The sequence below is a fragment of the Cololabis saira genome, chromosome 5 (assembly GCF_033807715.1).
Source record: "Cololabis saira isolate AMF1-May2022 chromosome 5, fColSai1.1, whole genome shotgun sequence".
Taxonomy (NCBI): Eukaryota; Metazoa; Chordata; class Actinopteri; order Beloniformes; family Belonidae; genus Cololabis; species Cololabis saira.
The window spans coordinates 6,259,461-6,275,183 of NC_084591.1; the positions used below are offsets into that span (position 1 = coordinate 6,259,461).

Genomic DNA, 15,723 nt, shown 5'->3' on the forward strand with positions numbered 1-15,723 from the left:
ACTCAGACTCTCCTTCATCATTACTTTCTTGTCTCTTTCTTGCTTTAATCATGATGATCGCGGTAGTTTAAGGCAGTGTCTCCCAACCTGGGGTCCTCACCCCCTGGGGGGGCCAGAGATCTCTGAGGGGGGGCGAAACTTTGTCTGCTTTGAAATTATGCAGTTGTAAAAATTATATTTGCGAATGAGTCATTCATAAGACATTGTTAGGAATAATTTATGAATGTCTTGAATATTTTTTGGGTTTTTTATACACTGGTGACAAACACAGGAAATTATTTCATTCTTTATTATAGCATAGAATAGAAGACTTTATTGATCTCCCAGAGGAGAAATTCAGTCGTGCAGCAGCCAAAACACACACGCTTTATACAAAAAATGTAAAATAGAAATAACCAATAAATAGTTAAATAATAAAAAAGAGCAATATAAAAAGTAGAAAAAGAGTATGTACAAGAGAGAAAAAAATAGTAAACACCGAAAAAACGGATAATATTTACAAAATATTTACAAATATTTTCAAAAATACGTGAGGTATTTAGTGGTTATTGCACTTACAAAGAGACAGGTTTATTGCACACGGGTGGCTACAGTTGCTTATTATACAGTCTGATGGCTATCTATTATATCATTATTCAACATTTAATCTACTCCGACAGGTTGTTAAAGGAAGAATGTAAAAAAATGTTGGTCTCATATTAAAAGAGACATTTTTCAGAAATATTTTATGTCCTTTTGTGTGTATTTTATACATTGGTGACATTGGAGAAAAACAAAGTCATATGTATACAGAGTAAACCAAAGAGAAATGTATAAAAAAAACATAATTAATGTTCATTTTTTCAATAAAAGACTATTTTGGTGCTAGTACGTACGGGTCGGGGGCCTGGCTGGTCTTAGACACAAGTAGGGGGAAACAAGGAAAAAAGGTTGGGAACCGCTGGTTTAAGGTGCATAAAGTCATAAAATATACGCTGCTGTGACCATAAACGACCATGACACCAGTTCAAAGTTACTTTGGCTTGTTTTTGCTGATGGTAGTAACAGCTTAACTAAACCCGAGTTGTCTGTGCAGCTTTTAAGCTGAAAGATTCAGACGGAGGAGAAGAGTGGGAGGAGGGAAAACTGAACTGATGAAAATAGATTTGACAGGATTTTCTCTTTTGATATTGAGGCAAACGAAACTCTATATTGCAATTCTTCTGCATTTATAAACATTTAAAAAAAGTTTCGTGTGTTCAATGTTTTAGTTTGAAAAAACAGCATGTACGAACAAACATCAAAACTCATTGTGTATCAGTGAAGGGAGTTCATCTGTGGAACAACTGTAAAGATGAAATGAAATCATGCAAATCACTAAGTAAGTTTAAACAAATCTTTAAAATCAATACTCTTTATGGATACAAAACGGAAATGGTTTAGTTTAGTTTTATTTTTAGCACATAACATAAAAAAATAACATTACACAAATAAGTTCAGTTAAAAGAAACTGTGCAGGGAGGAGCGAGCAAGCAAGTAGGCTTATGAGGAGCCCCCACCTAATAACATTTAACAACATACTTATGAGGATATAAAATCGTAAAAATAAAAATAAATCATAAAATAAAAATAAATCATAAATAAAATAAATCACAATGGACACATGAACTGAGCCAGTGACCAGAGTGCCTTGCTCAGCGGAACCACTTTTTCTTTTCTTTTATGCTTTTCTTTTAAAAGTTCTATGAAATGAAGAAATGGTAAAAACAGAACATTAGAAGGGGTAGGACTAGAAAAGTTTTTTGAAACTTCATCCTTCACGCTTTCAAACAGGAAATATTTATCTACATATAGATTTGTCTCTTTAATTTGCTTTGTTTTGCTTATGGTTTTTTTTTTGTTTTTTCGGTATATACATTTTATTTATTCAGATTTTTTTGTTTGTTTTTGTTTTAACCTGTTAGAATAAATAATTTAATGAATGAAAAATGAGTTTCATCCTCAGAATTGAGCAGTGTTCCTAACGTGCGCTGCCGTCTCTGTCCACCAGGGGGCGTTCCCTGCCAGGCTGAAGAAGGTGCTGATCGTCGGGGCCCCAGTTTGGTTCCGTGTTCCCTACAACCTGCTCAGCCTGCTGCTCAAGGAGAAGCTGAGGGAGAGGGTAAATGCACTTTTCCTCAAACCTCGAGTCGTCACACCAGAGGTGTCAAAAGTATTCACATTCATTACTCAGGTAGAAGTATAGATACTAGAGTTTAAAAATACTCCTGTAGAAGTTGAAGTATCAACTCAAGTTTTTTACTCAAGTAAAAGTATACAAGTACTGGTTTCAAAACTACTTAAAGTATAAAAGTAAAAGCAATGTAAGGGGGAAAAAAACATTAAGGACAAAAGCCATTGAAAATGAATGTATCTTAGTATAATGCAAATATATTAAAGAAGCATATATGTGTACTATTGAGCATTAACATGTGTTTCAGAGAGCAGGAGATATGATGACTAGTTGCCTATAAGTATTGTAATGGTGCAAAAAGTCAAACTTCAGAGGCATGTTATCATTTATCCTAACCTTTATTGGAATGTACATCCAAGTTTAGTTGCAGGAATCTGAGGGAACGGATGTAAGAACAAAACTGGACAAGAACATCTGAAACAACCACAACCAAATTCACTCTATCCGGATGGAGCAATTTAACTGGATAGTTTTTATTTAAAGGCTGAAATAAAATAGAGTAACGAGGCTGTTTTTAAAATGTAAGGAGTAAAAAGTACAGATAATTGCGTGAAAATATAAGGAGTAAAAGTAAAAAGTCGTCTGAAAAATAATTACTCCAGTGAAGTATAGATAACCAAAATTTCTACTTAAGTAAGGTAACTAAGTATTTGTACTTCGTTACTTGACACCTCTGCGTCACACTGAGTGCTTGGGGATCCACTCGTCCACCTCACGTCTCCCATGTTTGTTCATGTCTGATTCACTGCAGGATTTCATTCATGTGGAGTTCTTTTAGAGTTCTTTTAGAGGCGACGTTACTAGGGGAGTGTATTATCGTCTTTAATCAAGAGTGTATCTTTTCTTAGATATTCTGCTATTCTCTCTTTGTCCTCGCTCGGGAATCTACTACTTGTTTTCAGATCTGTTCTGCATCAAGCTTAAAGTCTTCCTGTGGTCAGATTAGTCTTGATGTTTCTCTGATTGCTTGCAGATACTTGTGATGCAATCCTGCTCAAAAATCCCAGCCAACAGGACGTAACGTGTCCTCGTTTCACATCGCAGCATCTCCTCTTGCGTGTGTCATTATTATTATTATCATTATCATACTTATTATCATTATTATTGGTGTTATTATTATTATTATTATTAATATTATTATTATTATTATCATCATTATTAGTATTATTAATGTCATTATCATTATTATCATTATTACTATTATTATCATGCTTATTATTATCATTATCATATTTATTATTATTATTATTATCATTATTATTAGTATTATTGTTGTCATTATAATTATCATTATTACTATTATTATCATGCTTATTATTATCATTATCATACTTATCATCATTATTATTATCATCATCATTATTTTCTTTTTCTTTTTTTGTTTAATTCGAACACATAAGGAAAAAAATATAACATTTTTAAACAAATTCAAAACATACAGAAAAAAAGCAACAACAACAAAAACGTCATACAAACAGGGGAAAAAAAGTCAAACTTATTTAACCCTGCCCCTTTGTTACCTCTATTATAAATTAAACATAAATATTAATAATAAATAGCTGCTAATTTACCTATTAGGCTACCGATTTTCTAACCAGCTAACAAACACAATCTTTCCTTAACATAACTCCTCAATCAAATAACTTCCCAGAACTTCCTTTTGGTACCGTTTTTTAAATTTAAATTTTTTAGATTTATATTTGTACATTGCTTCAACCCATTACCCAACCCATTCCATAAAACCACTCCAACAACTGAGATACACATGCTTTTCCTTTTAGAAATTAAATTTTCCTCTTAAATTTTTATTTAAAAAAATTATTATTAGTAGTATTGTTGTTTTTATTATTATTGTCGGACTAAAATACAGTGTTTGGGGGTGTTTGCTCCTGCACTCCTGACCTCCGTCGCAGCAGCCTACATATACATATATAATAGGACTTGAATTGGCCTTTTAACCGTAGACAGCTTTAGTTGTGAATCAGCACTAAACTGCAGTGAATAAAGCTGTTAGATCTTCTGTCTGGAGGAGACGCTGGGAAGTGAAAAGAGGGAATGATGTCGGTATTCTTCTGACGGGGGAATCTTGACAGGGTTGTGATCATAGCGAGCATAGCAAGCAAGCAGAAAAGAGACATCTGTACAACGTCATCGGCATACAGCATGTCTGATCAGAAGCAAAGATTTCGCTGCGCGTGAAAACAGAATTTTGAGGAAGAACAGCACAAGATATGAGATAATGAAGATAAGAAACTGTGACATCCTCCCACACGTTACCTAAAGGTCTGCTGTACACAAGATGGGTGAACACTTTACAATAAGGGTCCCTTAATTAACGTTAGTTAATGAATTATTAAGCATTAATTAACAGTTTAATAATAGTTAAATAACTATTATTATGTATTAACATTAATAAGCATATAAGTTAATGCATTAACAGTTAATTCATGTCTACTGCTCAGAGTTAATTAATACATTAGTAAGCATTAATAAACGTTACATGATGTAATTATTTATCCTTATGTATGCATTACTTAATATTAATTAATACATTAGTTAATATATAAGTAAAACGTTAATAATGCCCCTAGTAATCATTTACTAATGGTGTTTATTTGGAGTGAATAAGCATTAAGTAACAGCTACCTAATACATCTACTAATCATTCACTAATGGTGTACATGTTACCTGGATGGGCATTATTAAACAACTATTTAGAGTCTTAAGTAATCATTTCCTAATGGTGCTGTGTATGTTATCAGGTATCTTACCTGACCTTATGAACGGTAACCTGACATAAAAAAAGGAGTGGCTCATAAGCATTACTTATTAAACTGTTAATTAATGCTTAATAATGCATTACCGTATTGTCCCGAATATAAGACGGTGTTTTTTGCATTGAAATAAGACTGAAAAAGTAGGGGTCGTCTTACATTCGGGGTCTAGACGTTATACCCATTCACAACACTAGATGGCGCCAGATATCTTTAAAGCGAATGCTGAACTTAACTCCCCAGGCCAAAGCGAACCCCTGTCACAAAGAAGAAAAATAAAAAATAGCAGTAATAACAAAGAAAAGGGAAGAAAATAAGAGAAAAGATAACAAAAAATGGAGAAACGTAGCGACAATCTGGAGAAAAGTGGGTGGAAGATCGGCAGGTAAACCGGCAGCTGAGGAGAAGTTAAGATGCAAACTTCAAGATGATGATTTGAATGAGGCAAAATAACATGCTTTTTCTCTCAAATATATTGTTATAATCATTTGTTTCAGATGTACTGTAATTATTTTCTGTATAAAAATTGAATTTGGTGTTCAAAAAGTCTTTTTTCAAACTTGAGTCTTGAAAAAGAGGCAGTCGTCTTATAATCAGGGTCGTCTTATATTAGGGCCAATACGGTACTTATTAAACTGTTAATTAATGCTTAATAATGCATTAACTAACGTTAATTAAGGGACCCTTATTGTAAAGTGTTACCCAAGATTGTTCATGAAACAGAAGTAACAAATATAAAAGCTACTTGAACCGGTGGATCAGCGGTTACATGTGAGGCGTTAGCCGAGGTTCTCACGGGCCCGGCCTGATCTCCATCTCTTCCTCCTCCAGGTCCAGATGGTAAAGATGGCTGATCTCCGCCAGCACCTGCCCAGGGACTGCATCCCGCAGCACCTGGGCGGCCTGCTGCCCCTGGACGCGTACAGCTGGAACCAGCAGCTCCTCGTGGGCCAGAACGGCCGAGTGGACCCCGTGGACGAGCTGGTGGGGATCCCCATGGAGGACTCGTCCATCCACGTCCCCGGACCCGAGTCCATGCGGCCCCAGGAGCTGCTGGCGCACCTGGGCCGGCTGCAGCGCACCGGCATCCACCAGGAGTACGAGGAGCTGCGCACGGAAATGTCCCCGGGAACCTTCCACTCTGCACAGTAAGTTCCTCCCAGAGGAGTCGGGCTGGGGATCCATTCAAATGTCAAGAATCGATTCCGATTCTTAAGATTCAGAATCGATTATCAAGATTTGATTCGATTGGATTCCGATATTGATTTGGGTTAGTGTTATTAAAACTGTTTTTTGCGCTGTTGCATGAATTATATGACTGTAGTTCTGCAACATATTAATACTAGTATTATATTGAGATTCAACAGCAAGTATTGCAGCTAATGATGCTGTAAGGACCAATCAGCTCCCAGAATGCTGATAGAACTGAAACAGAAACATCGTGGGTCAGAATTACCAAACAGATCCAGGGAGGAAACAGAGACGGATGAAATCAGTTTTATTTTTTCCCACATTCCATTTTTATTTGTTCCTTTTTCGGGCATTTGGTTTTTATCATTTTTTGCAAATGTGACCCCAAGACAGTATATAAAGTAATGAAATATAGACAATTTATACAATTATAACCTAACACTTTAATGTTTTCATACCTTTAAACATATTTAAAGGCAAAAACATGGCACCAGTTATTCTCGTGTCCAACAAAACATTCCTTTTTTGGGGATAAACAAAAAAATAACCAAAAGTTGTAATGTAATGATGAAGCAAAAAAAAAATACATAAATAAATTTAAAAAAAATAAAAAATGGATCTTTAGACATATGAATCGATTTTTAGGAATTAATATGAGAATCGATTTAGAATTGGGAAATCAATTTTTTTCAACACAGGCCTACAGAGGAGTCGCACGTGCGGCCTGCTGCAAGAACGTGACTGCATGTAATTAAAGGGGACCTATTATGGCGTCTAATACCTATTTTAAACAGGCCTTAAATGTCTTAAAAACAAGCTTTTGATTGTTTTTGCTAAATAAATGAGAAATTCAGCCTCTAAACCATGTCTTTATCTTCCCATTCTCTAACCTCATTATCTATGAGGGATTCTGAGTGGGCGGGGCTATGATAATGAGGCTCTGTGCTGATTGGCTGCCTGAATGACACGATACACCGCTACGAAAAAATGGCGGAAGCTCCGGCCGGCGGAGTTAGTTGTGGGCGTGGTTTCACACATCGCTACTGTCGTTACGTAACGACGGGAGCAGAATCTTTGCTCGTAGATCCACATCACACTGGACGGCTCATCCGGGCGGCTGTACAGACACTGCAGAATCTAGTTGCTTTCCTCCTTCTGTGAGTTTACAGGCTGAGAGGAGACCACTTTATATATGTTAAAGCAAGAGAAAACCTGTTTTTCATAATAGGTCCCCTTTAACTTTATTTATACATCACCTTCCAAACACAACTGCAACACAAAGCTGTTTGCAGAATAAAAGCACCCTCAACAAACAGTAATGTGTGGAAAAAAAATGAAGTAAAACATTCATAAATGATGATAGACACTAGGAATGAGCGATATTTTATCGTTCACGATAAACCGTCAAAAAAATTCCCCACGGTAAGAATTTGTATCTCACGGTAAAAACGATAAATTAGATTTATGGTTCTGAGTTAAATCCACGCACAACGTACGTGAAGGAAGGAAGGAAGGAAGGAAGGAAGGAAGGAAGGAAGGAAGGAAGGAAGGAAGGAAGGAAGGAAGGAAGGAAGGAAGGAAGGAAGGAAGGAAGGAAGGAAGGAAGGAAGGAAGGAAGGAAGGAAGGAAGGAAGGAAGGAAGGAAGGAAGGAAGGAAGGAAGGAAAATTCCTGTTGATGACGTGGATCTGAGAGCGAGATAGATTTATAGTTACAAAGGTGGAGTTGAATTGGTATTTTTTTTAATCGTCATTTTTATCGTTATCAGGATAAATGCCAGAAATGATCGTGATACATTTTTTAGTCCATACCGCCCATCCCTAATAGACACCCTTTCAAAATAAAAGCAAAAAGGTTAAAAGTATCGGTAAATGAAAAAGGAAAGTCTCAAGTTTCTCAAAGAGGAGGAGTCAGCAGCATCTCGTAGTTTTATCCCCAGGAGAGCCGCCCGACACCTACAAGCTCTGTTCTCTCTGGGACCTGGAAACTCTGGGGGATAAAAGTAAACCTGCGCTGCGAGAGCAACATGTCCTCGTTGGGTGAACAACGGGACTGCAAGGATAACGTGGACCTAAGAGGCCATTCGGGGCTTTTTGTGGGCTCAGGTGGATTTTTAAATGTATTCCTAACTGAACAGGTAGCCTGCATGGAGAGAGAGGCCGGGGTGGGGGAGACGGATCAGTATTCTGGCAACAGCTTTGTTAGATCACCTGAAGCATTTTCTCAATGGCATTGCAGTCGTCCAGCCTTGATGGGAGGAATTCATTTTTTTCAATGCCAGACTGAGAAAGGATGCTCATGATATTTTAAATAGCATCCAAATGGAAGAAAGCCAGTTTGGAGAAGTGTTTGATGTGTGACCTAAAAGATCGACCTTGGCCAAATATTCCTCCAACTGCTCTCAATACCACTGGAAGCAGAGCCGATGCCATCAGGAGCCATTCTGTTACTGGATAGTGGATTTCAGAAGTGTTTGGGTTGGTTTTTTTCTTCTTTTTTTTTAAACACAATGACGTTTAATTCTTTTCTTGAATTTATCCCTGAGACAGGCCTGTAGCTTCAGGCCCCGTTTACACGTAGCAAAAACGGAGGCGTTTTCATGCGTTTTGGCCGTTCGTTTACACGAAAACGGAGCTCAAAATCACCAAAAACGATCATTTCTGAAAACTCCGGCCAAAGTGGAGATTTTCAAAAACTCAGTTTTCACGTTTACGTCTAAACAGAGGAAAACGGAGATTTAGGCTTCAGAACGTCACATTATGCAACAGAAACGTCACCAGTGTCATGTGTGCGACCTGTGTTTACAATTAGTTTGGCCACCGTCAATATTTTCTTGTATTTTATCTGTTTTTATATTCAGAAACAGGATTATCCTGATACCAACAGGGGGTAGGATTTCAAGGTGGATTTCAGGAGGAAAATGTCGAAGAACTTTAAAATTGGTCAAATAGTACAACATTTGTATCATTTAGTGTAAATACTTTTATTTACAGTTACAGTGATAAAGTAGATAAAGTTAACATAGGCTACCAATTAAGCCTTTCAGTATAGTAAAGTAAAAATAAAATTAAATTTATCTTGTCACCATGAAATAATCCCCCAACAGATTTCAATAACAAACAAAAATAATAAATTAAATTTTTCTGTAATTCATAGGAATGGGCGATATTTTACCATTCACGATAAACCGTCAAAACAATTCCCCACGGTAAGAATTTGTATCTCACGGTAAAAATGATAAATTCCCGTTGATGACGTTTTTGTGTAAAGCTGATTTATGGAAGGAAGGAAGGAAGGAAGGAAGGAAGGAAGGAAGGAAGGAAGGAAGGAAGGAAGGAAGGAAGGAAGGAAGGAAGGAAGGAAGGAAGGAAGGAAGGAAGGAAGGAAGGAAGGAAGGAAGGAAGGAAGGAAGGAAGGAAGGAAGGAAGGAAGGAAGGAAGGAAGGAAGGAAGGAAGGAAGGAAGGAAGGAAGGAAGGAAGGAAGGAAGGAAGGAAGGAAGGAAGGAAGGAAGGAAGGAAGGAAGGAAGGAAGGAAGGAAATGAGCAAGAAAGAAAGAAAGAAAGAAGTATAAATTCCCGTTGATGACGTTTTTGTATTGGTATTTTTTTTATCGTTATCGGGATAAATGCCAGACATTATCGTGATCAATTTTTTAGTCCATACCGCCCATCCCAAGTAATTCATCACTGTATATTAATATATTAATATCAAAGAAACAATCATCAGAGATGAACCTGTCAAAAATAATTTCTAACTATTGCATCCCTTACTACACGTCCAGTCAGTCCCTCATTCTGACGCCAGAGGTTGGTCTGGTTCTTCTACAGCTCAGGTGCATCATAAACGTCATCACAGAGAGGGACATTGCGCCTGGTAGCGATGTTGTGCAAGACAATACACTTAAAGTGACCCCATGTTGGCTCTTCTACCTGTTGTTCTTTACATAGATGGTAGGCCACATCGGAAATGTTGTCCCATTTAGAGCACTGGTAATCCGGATTTGGTAATCTTGAAAACTGTGTATCTGGATCAGGGTGATCCAATCCAATGTTGCTTTGAAAAACCTGCATGAAACTAAAGGCTGAATTATGCTTCTGCGTCAAAACGACGCCGTGTCTACGGCGTGTGGTTTTTGTACACGCAGAGGACACGCCGTCACATGCGCCGTCACTGACGTGCACCTCCCGAAAATTGTAACTACGCGTCGAGGAGACGCCGACCACACGCAGACCGAGAGGGCTGTGATTGGTTCGTTTGAAAGCGAAGCATTTCCGGTTTCCGGTTTGAATCAGTAGTGAACTTCCAGGGCTTTTTTCTTCGTTTATATGTGTTTTTTTTTGTTTTTGTTTTTTGCACAATAGTTGTCCTTATTTCTTTGATTTACTGTGACCGGAAAAAGTCGGATAAACCATTCAGAAAAAGATCGCTAACTAGTGGCCGCGGGGGGTACTGCACCGCGACCAAATGGAGAGACGGAGAACTCTGAACGATTCGTGACGGCGTCACGGGTGCGCCGTGTGCTCTGCGTGTGTGTGACGCAGAAGCATACCCGCACCTTAAGACGGATTACCTGATCCTGGATAGCATAAAATGGGATTTCCAAATCCGGATCACTTTGATCCAGATTACATTTTTTTAACAACTGGCCCCTAAGGATCGCTTGTGTAGCGTGAACACAATCGGTCCTGGTCCAGAACCTTGTGGAACACCATAACTAACTCTTGCATGTGTAGATGGAAACGGAAATCTGTCAGATAAATATGACTTCAACCTGCACAAAGCGGTGCGCTTGATCCCAGTTAGATATTTAAATCTTTTGTAAGAAAATACTAGAGCTCAATGCCGTCAGATGCAAGACTGGGATCCACGAAGACAGATACACAACACAGTCCACAATCTAATAAATAATAAATACTTGGTTGAAACCTAGTTGCAGCTGTTATATTACAGTACATTCAACAAGAGAAATGTGGTGCATTTTAGTATAAATGACAGCTTTTAAGGTTAAAGTCTTGACTTGATCACGTCAGAAATGCAGCTTTTTAAGTAAATACCTGCTATTTTCCTCTTATATCCTTTTTTGTGACCATTCATACTCCTGCGCTAATGATAGCCATTCACTAAACTGGTTCCCCCTCGGATATCCTCTTTAATCTACTGTAGTTTCTGTTATTTGTGAGCAGAAGTTGGCATCTGTATTCAGCTTTTGGTATGAATTTCCCCACAGAGCAGCCTACAATCAGGAGAAGAATCGTTACGGAGACGTGTTGTGCCTTGATCAAACAAGAGTTCGCTTGAAACCCCGGAGGAATGAGGTAAATAATTAAAAAAAGACAAAAAAAAAAGTCTGCCAGTTCCATTTACCATGAATGGAACTGGCAGCCTTTTTTTTGGTCTTTTCTGATGATTGTTGTAAAGCAGGGGGGTCAAACTCATTTTGCTTGGCGGGCCGGATTTTACCAATTTTTTTCTCACGGGCCGCACGCTCAAAATAACAAAACCGGTGCGAAATTATTTCTTTTTTTACTATTGTTATCTAATCCAATATCAGTTTAGTTAATTTTAAAGGAAATATGCACTTTGTTTACACTCTAATTATGTAAAATATATTTCTTCAGGATCTTTTCTTGAAATTTCTGGGGTTTTTTCAAATTATGTAAGATACTTTTAATATCATTTTACAAAGATAAACAGAAAAAAGTATGTTTTTTTTAATATTTCGCTTTTTTATAGGAAATTGAATTAAAAGCAAAATCTTTCTTATTATATCCGAGAGTGTTTCTTTGTGATTTAGAGATTTTTCCAGTACAATTAACTGTATTTATTTTTAAAAATTGGCGCGGATATTTACGCCAGTGTGCCGAAAAAGTCAGCACTTCTCTTTTAACTGTTTTACTTTGTCACTATCCTCGTATTCAAAACTGAAATTCTCTGAATAAATATCTTCTATCATTTTTTTTAGCAGTGATATTTTTCCGGCGAAAATATATAATAGTAGTCAGTTAATAAAAATAAACGACCGTCTACAAAGAAATAAAATCGGCAAATGCATTCTAGAAAACTAAAAAAATGCCGAAAACTGCTCTATTTGTGGAATAACGATGGATTTGTGGAAGAAATTTATTATCGGATATGCTGCGATTCATGGCAATTATTTATGTCTTCCTTTTTAGTAAATTAACATTTTGGTTTTTTGTGTTGGAAACTTCTCGCGGGCCGCATGAAAATCTCTCTTGGGCCACATGCAGCCCGCGGGCCGCACATTTGACACCCCTGTTGTAAAGGATGCTTAGACAACTGAGCTCTACTTTCTCATTTCGGTCTTGAATCTTTTTACTTTGACTTTTCTTAAAGTGATGTGATTGGTGGTTTTTGCAAAGACTCCCTCCACCTTTGTACCTTTGTCACAGAGCTCTGTTGTTCTTGCAGAGATCAGATTACATCAATGCAAGCTTCATGGACGGCTACAAACAGAAGAATGCATACATTGGTACTCAAGGTAAGTAAGGAAATCACACATGTTTTCTATGAAAGCTTTCTGGCTAATGTTTAGGGATGAATTCCTTCAGCTGTTCACTGGCAAATTACCACGTTTAATTAATGTATGTTTGAACAAATACTATGTTTAGTTCTTAATGTACGGTATTTAGTTTAATTAGGGGTCCAAATAGAATCATTATTGTCTTTAATTTTACAGTTTATGCGATTAAAAATACAGAAGTCAACATTTAAATTGGACCAAAAACACACTTTTGGATTTTGAAAATAGGCGTTCTTGTCAAGGGACAACATTGATTTAATGTTTTGGTCCACTTCATATGTTGACTACTGTAGTTTGGCAGCAACAGAAATGTAAATAAACTGATTCCTGTTGGTGCGCTCGTCCTTTTCACTTGGTGGGACGTCTGCAGGTCTACAGCTTAAGAACATTCAAATATCCTATCTCAAAAAATTAAAATATTCTGGGAATCTTAAACTGTAAGTAATTTTTTTTTCATTAATTTATTTTTATTCTGTTTTTATTTATTTTATTAGGTATTAAAGTACTTGAATTTACTTTAAGATTATTTTAATTTAAGAAATGTTTTATTAATTTTAATTAATTTTTTTATTTTATTGACTTAATTTGCCTGAAAATGATTATTTTGTACTTTTGTCTGTTTGAATGGTTGTGTTAAAAAGATAAATCAGACGTTACTCAACAGTTACTCAGTACTTGAGTAGTTTTTTCACCAAGTACTTTTTTACTTTTACTCAAGTAATTATTTGGATGACTACTTTTTACTTCTACTTGAGTCATATTATTCTGAAGTAACAGTACTTTTACTTGAGTACAATTTTTGGTTACTCTACCCACCTCTGCTCTTGTCACACGAGCGGAGCGAGGTAACGGTTCATCAGCGGCTGATGTCACTCAGCGGGGCCACTTCTCCTTACAATCAAACAGTTTGCAGTCATCGCTGTGGGGGATCTTTTTTAAGTTGCGTCTCTCTCGTTTGTTTTACGTAGGACCGCTGGAGAGGACCTACGCTGATTTCTGGAGAATGGTCTGGGAACAAAACGTCCTCGTTATCGTCATGACGACCAGGTAATCTGAGTGGAAGAGGTTCCACTTTCGCCTTTTTAAGCTCGGGTTGAGTTAAGGCAGGGGTCGGCAACCCAAAATGTTGAAAGAGCCATATTGGACCAAAAACACAAAAAATAAATATGTCTGGAGCCGCAAAAAATGAAAAGTCTTGTATAAGCCTTAGAATGAAGGCAACACATGCTGCATGTTTCTATATTAGTTATAACTGGGGGAAGATTTTTTTTTTCATTATGCACTTCGAGAAAAAAGTCAATATCGAGAAAAAAGTCGAAATGTCGAGAAAACAGTCGAAATGTCAAGATTAATGTTGAAGTACAATCTCGAGGAAAAAATCGAAATGTCGAGAAAAAAGTCCAAATTTTGATTAAAAAAAAGTCAGAATGTCGAGATTAATGTTGAAGTACAATCTCGAGAAAAAAAGTCATAATGTCGTGAAAAAAGTCGAAATGTCGAGAAAAAAGTCTAAATGTCTAGATTAAAAAGGAAAGGAAAAAGGAAGGAAGAAAAAGTTATAACTGGGGTTAGATTTTTTTTTCATTATGCAAAACAGTCAAAATTTCGAGAAAACAGTCGAAATGACGAGAAAACAGTCAATGTCGAGAAAAAAGTCGAATTGTCGAGATTAATCTTGAAGTACAATCTCGAGAAAAAAGTCGAAATATTGAGGAAAAAAATCAATGTCGAGAAAAAATCGAAATGTCGAGAAAAAAGTCCAAATTTTGATGAAAAAAAGTCAGAATGTCGAGATTAATGTTGAAGTACAATCTCGAGAAAAAAGTCAGAATATCGAGAAAAAAGTCGAAATGTCGATAAAAAAGTCGAAAGGAAAGAGGAAAGGAAAAAGGAAGGAAGAAAAAGAAAAAAAAAAAAAAAAAGGGGAAAAAAAAGCTCAAACATTTTTGAAAAAGCTCCAGGAGCCACTACGGTGGCGCTAAAGAGCCGCATGCGGCTCTAGAGCCGCGGGTTGCCGACCCCTGAGTTAAGGTGATTAAGTGGATCCTGTTCCCGCTGCAGGACGGACGAGGGCAACCGGAAGAAGTGTGGCCAGTACTGGCCGCTGGAGGAAGGAGGCCAGGAGGTCTACGGCCACATAGCCGTGGTGAACCAGAGGGTGGACCACCACGCACACTGCAACCACACCACCCTGGAGCTGCACAACACCGAGGTACAGTCACGCCTCACACCGCCAGGGCTGGGCAGGAGACGGGTGCCCAGAGGTTCAGCTCTGCTGCTGCTGCTCAGCCCGGCTGCAGACTGACGGCTCAACATCCCACCCCCTAGTGGCGCTAACCAGTAACTACAACAACAATGAAGTATCTGTGCGTGGTATTGGAGAATTTTTGCGAGTTCGAGTATATGAGAGCAGCATCGGCCCCGATACCAGTATCGGTATCAGGGCATCCCTAAAATGCTCATTTATTGACTTGAAATCTGCCACATAACGGTCCTTTGATCTGACTCTGATCTGACTCAGATTTTGTTACAGTCCCCTCCTTTTGAAATAACTTTTTTTCTAATTATTTGTCTTGTCGTCAACGCTAAATTGTCCCCAAACTTCTTTTTCAGGCCTGAAATACAAAAATGGGTGTATTCTAATGAATAGGTGTAAATGAATGAATGTAATATTAAGACTTTCTTCTTCTTTTCTTCCTTGCAGACATGTGAACAGAGACACGTGAGTCATTTCCAGTACCTGAGCTGGCCTGACTACGGGGTCCCGTCCTCCGCCGTGACGCTCATCGACTTCCTGGGAGCCGTGAAGAGACAGCAGAAGAAGATGGTGAGGGCTTTGGGCTCCCAGTGGACGGGCCACCCGCTGGGACCCCCGATGGTGGTGCACTGCAGCGCGGGGATCGGGAGGACAGGTGAGACCAGATGAGGGTCAAGAATAGGGCTGAACGATTTTTGAAAATAATTTAATTGCGATTTTCTTCCTCAATATTTAATTCAACGATTTA

General features: G+C 37.7%; 1 protein-coding gene across 1 annotated transcript in view; it reads left to right on the forward strand.

The window, feature by feature from the left end:
• The window catches only part of ptpn9a (protein tyrosine phosphatase non-receptor type 9a), a 69,158-nt gene that overhangs the window by 50,273 nt on the left and 3,162 nt on the right, over positions 1–15,723 (forward strand). Inside the window, exons 8-14 of the mRNA XM_061722373.1 lie at positions 2,030–2,140; positions 5,818–6,134; positions 11,405–11,492; positions 12,607–12,676; positions 13,687–13,765; positions 14,780–14,930; positions 15,423–15,630. Of these exons, the coding sequence (XP_061578357.1) occupies positions 2,030–2,140; positions 5,818–6,134; positions 11,405–11,492; positions 12,607–12,676; positions 13,687–13,765; positions 14,780–14,930; positions 15,423–15,630 (1,024 nt within the window). The remainder of the gene's footprint in view (positions 1–2,029; positions 2,141–5,817; positions 6,135–11,404; positions 11,493–12,606; positions 12,677–13,686; positions 13,766–14,779; positions 14,931–15,422; positions 15,631–15,723) is intronic.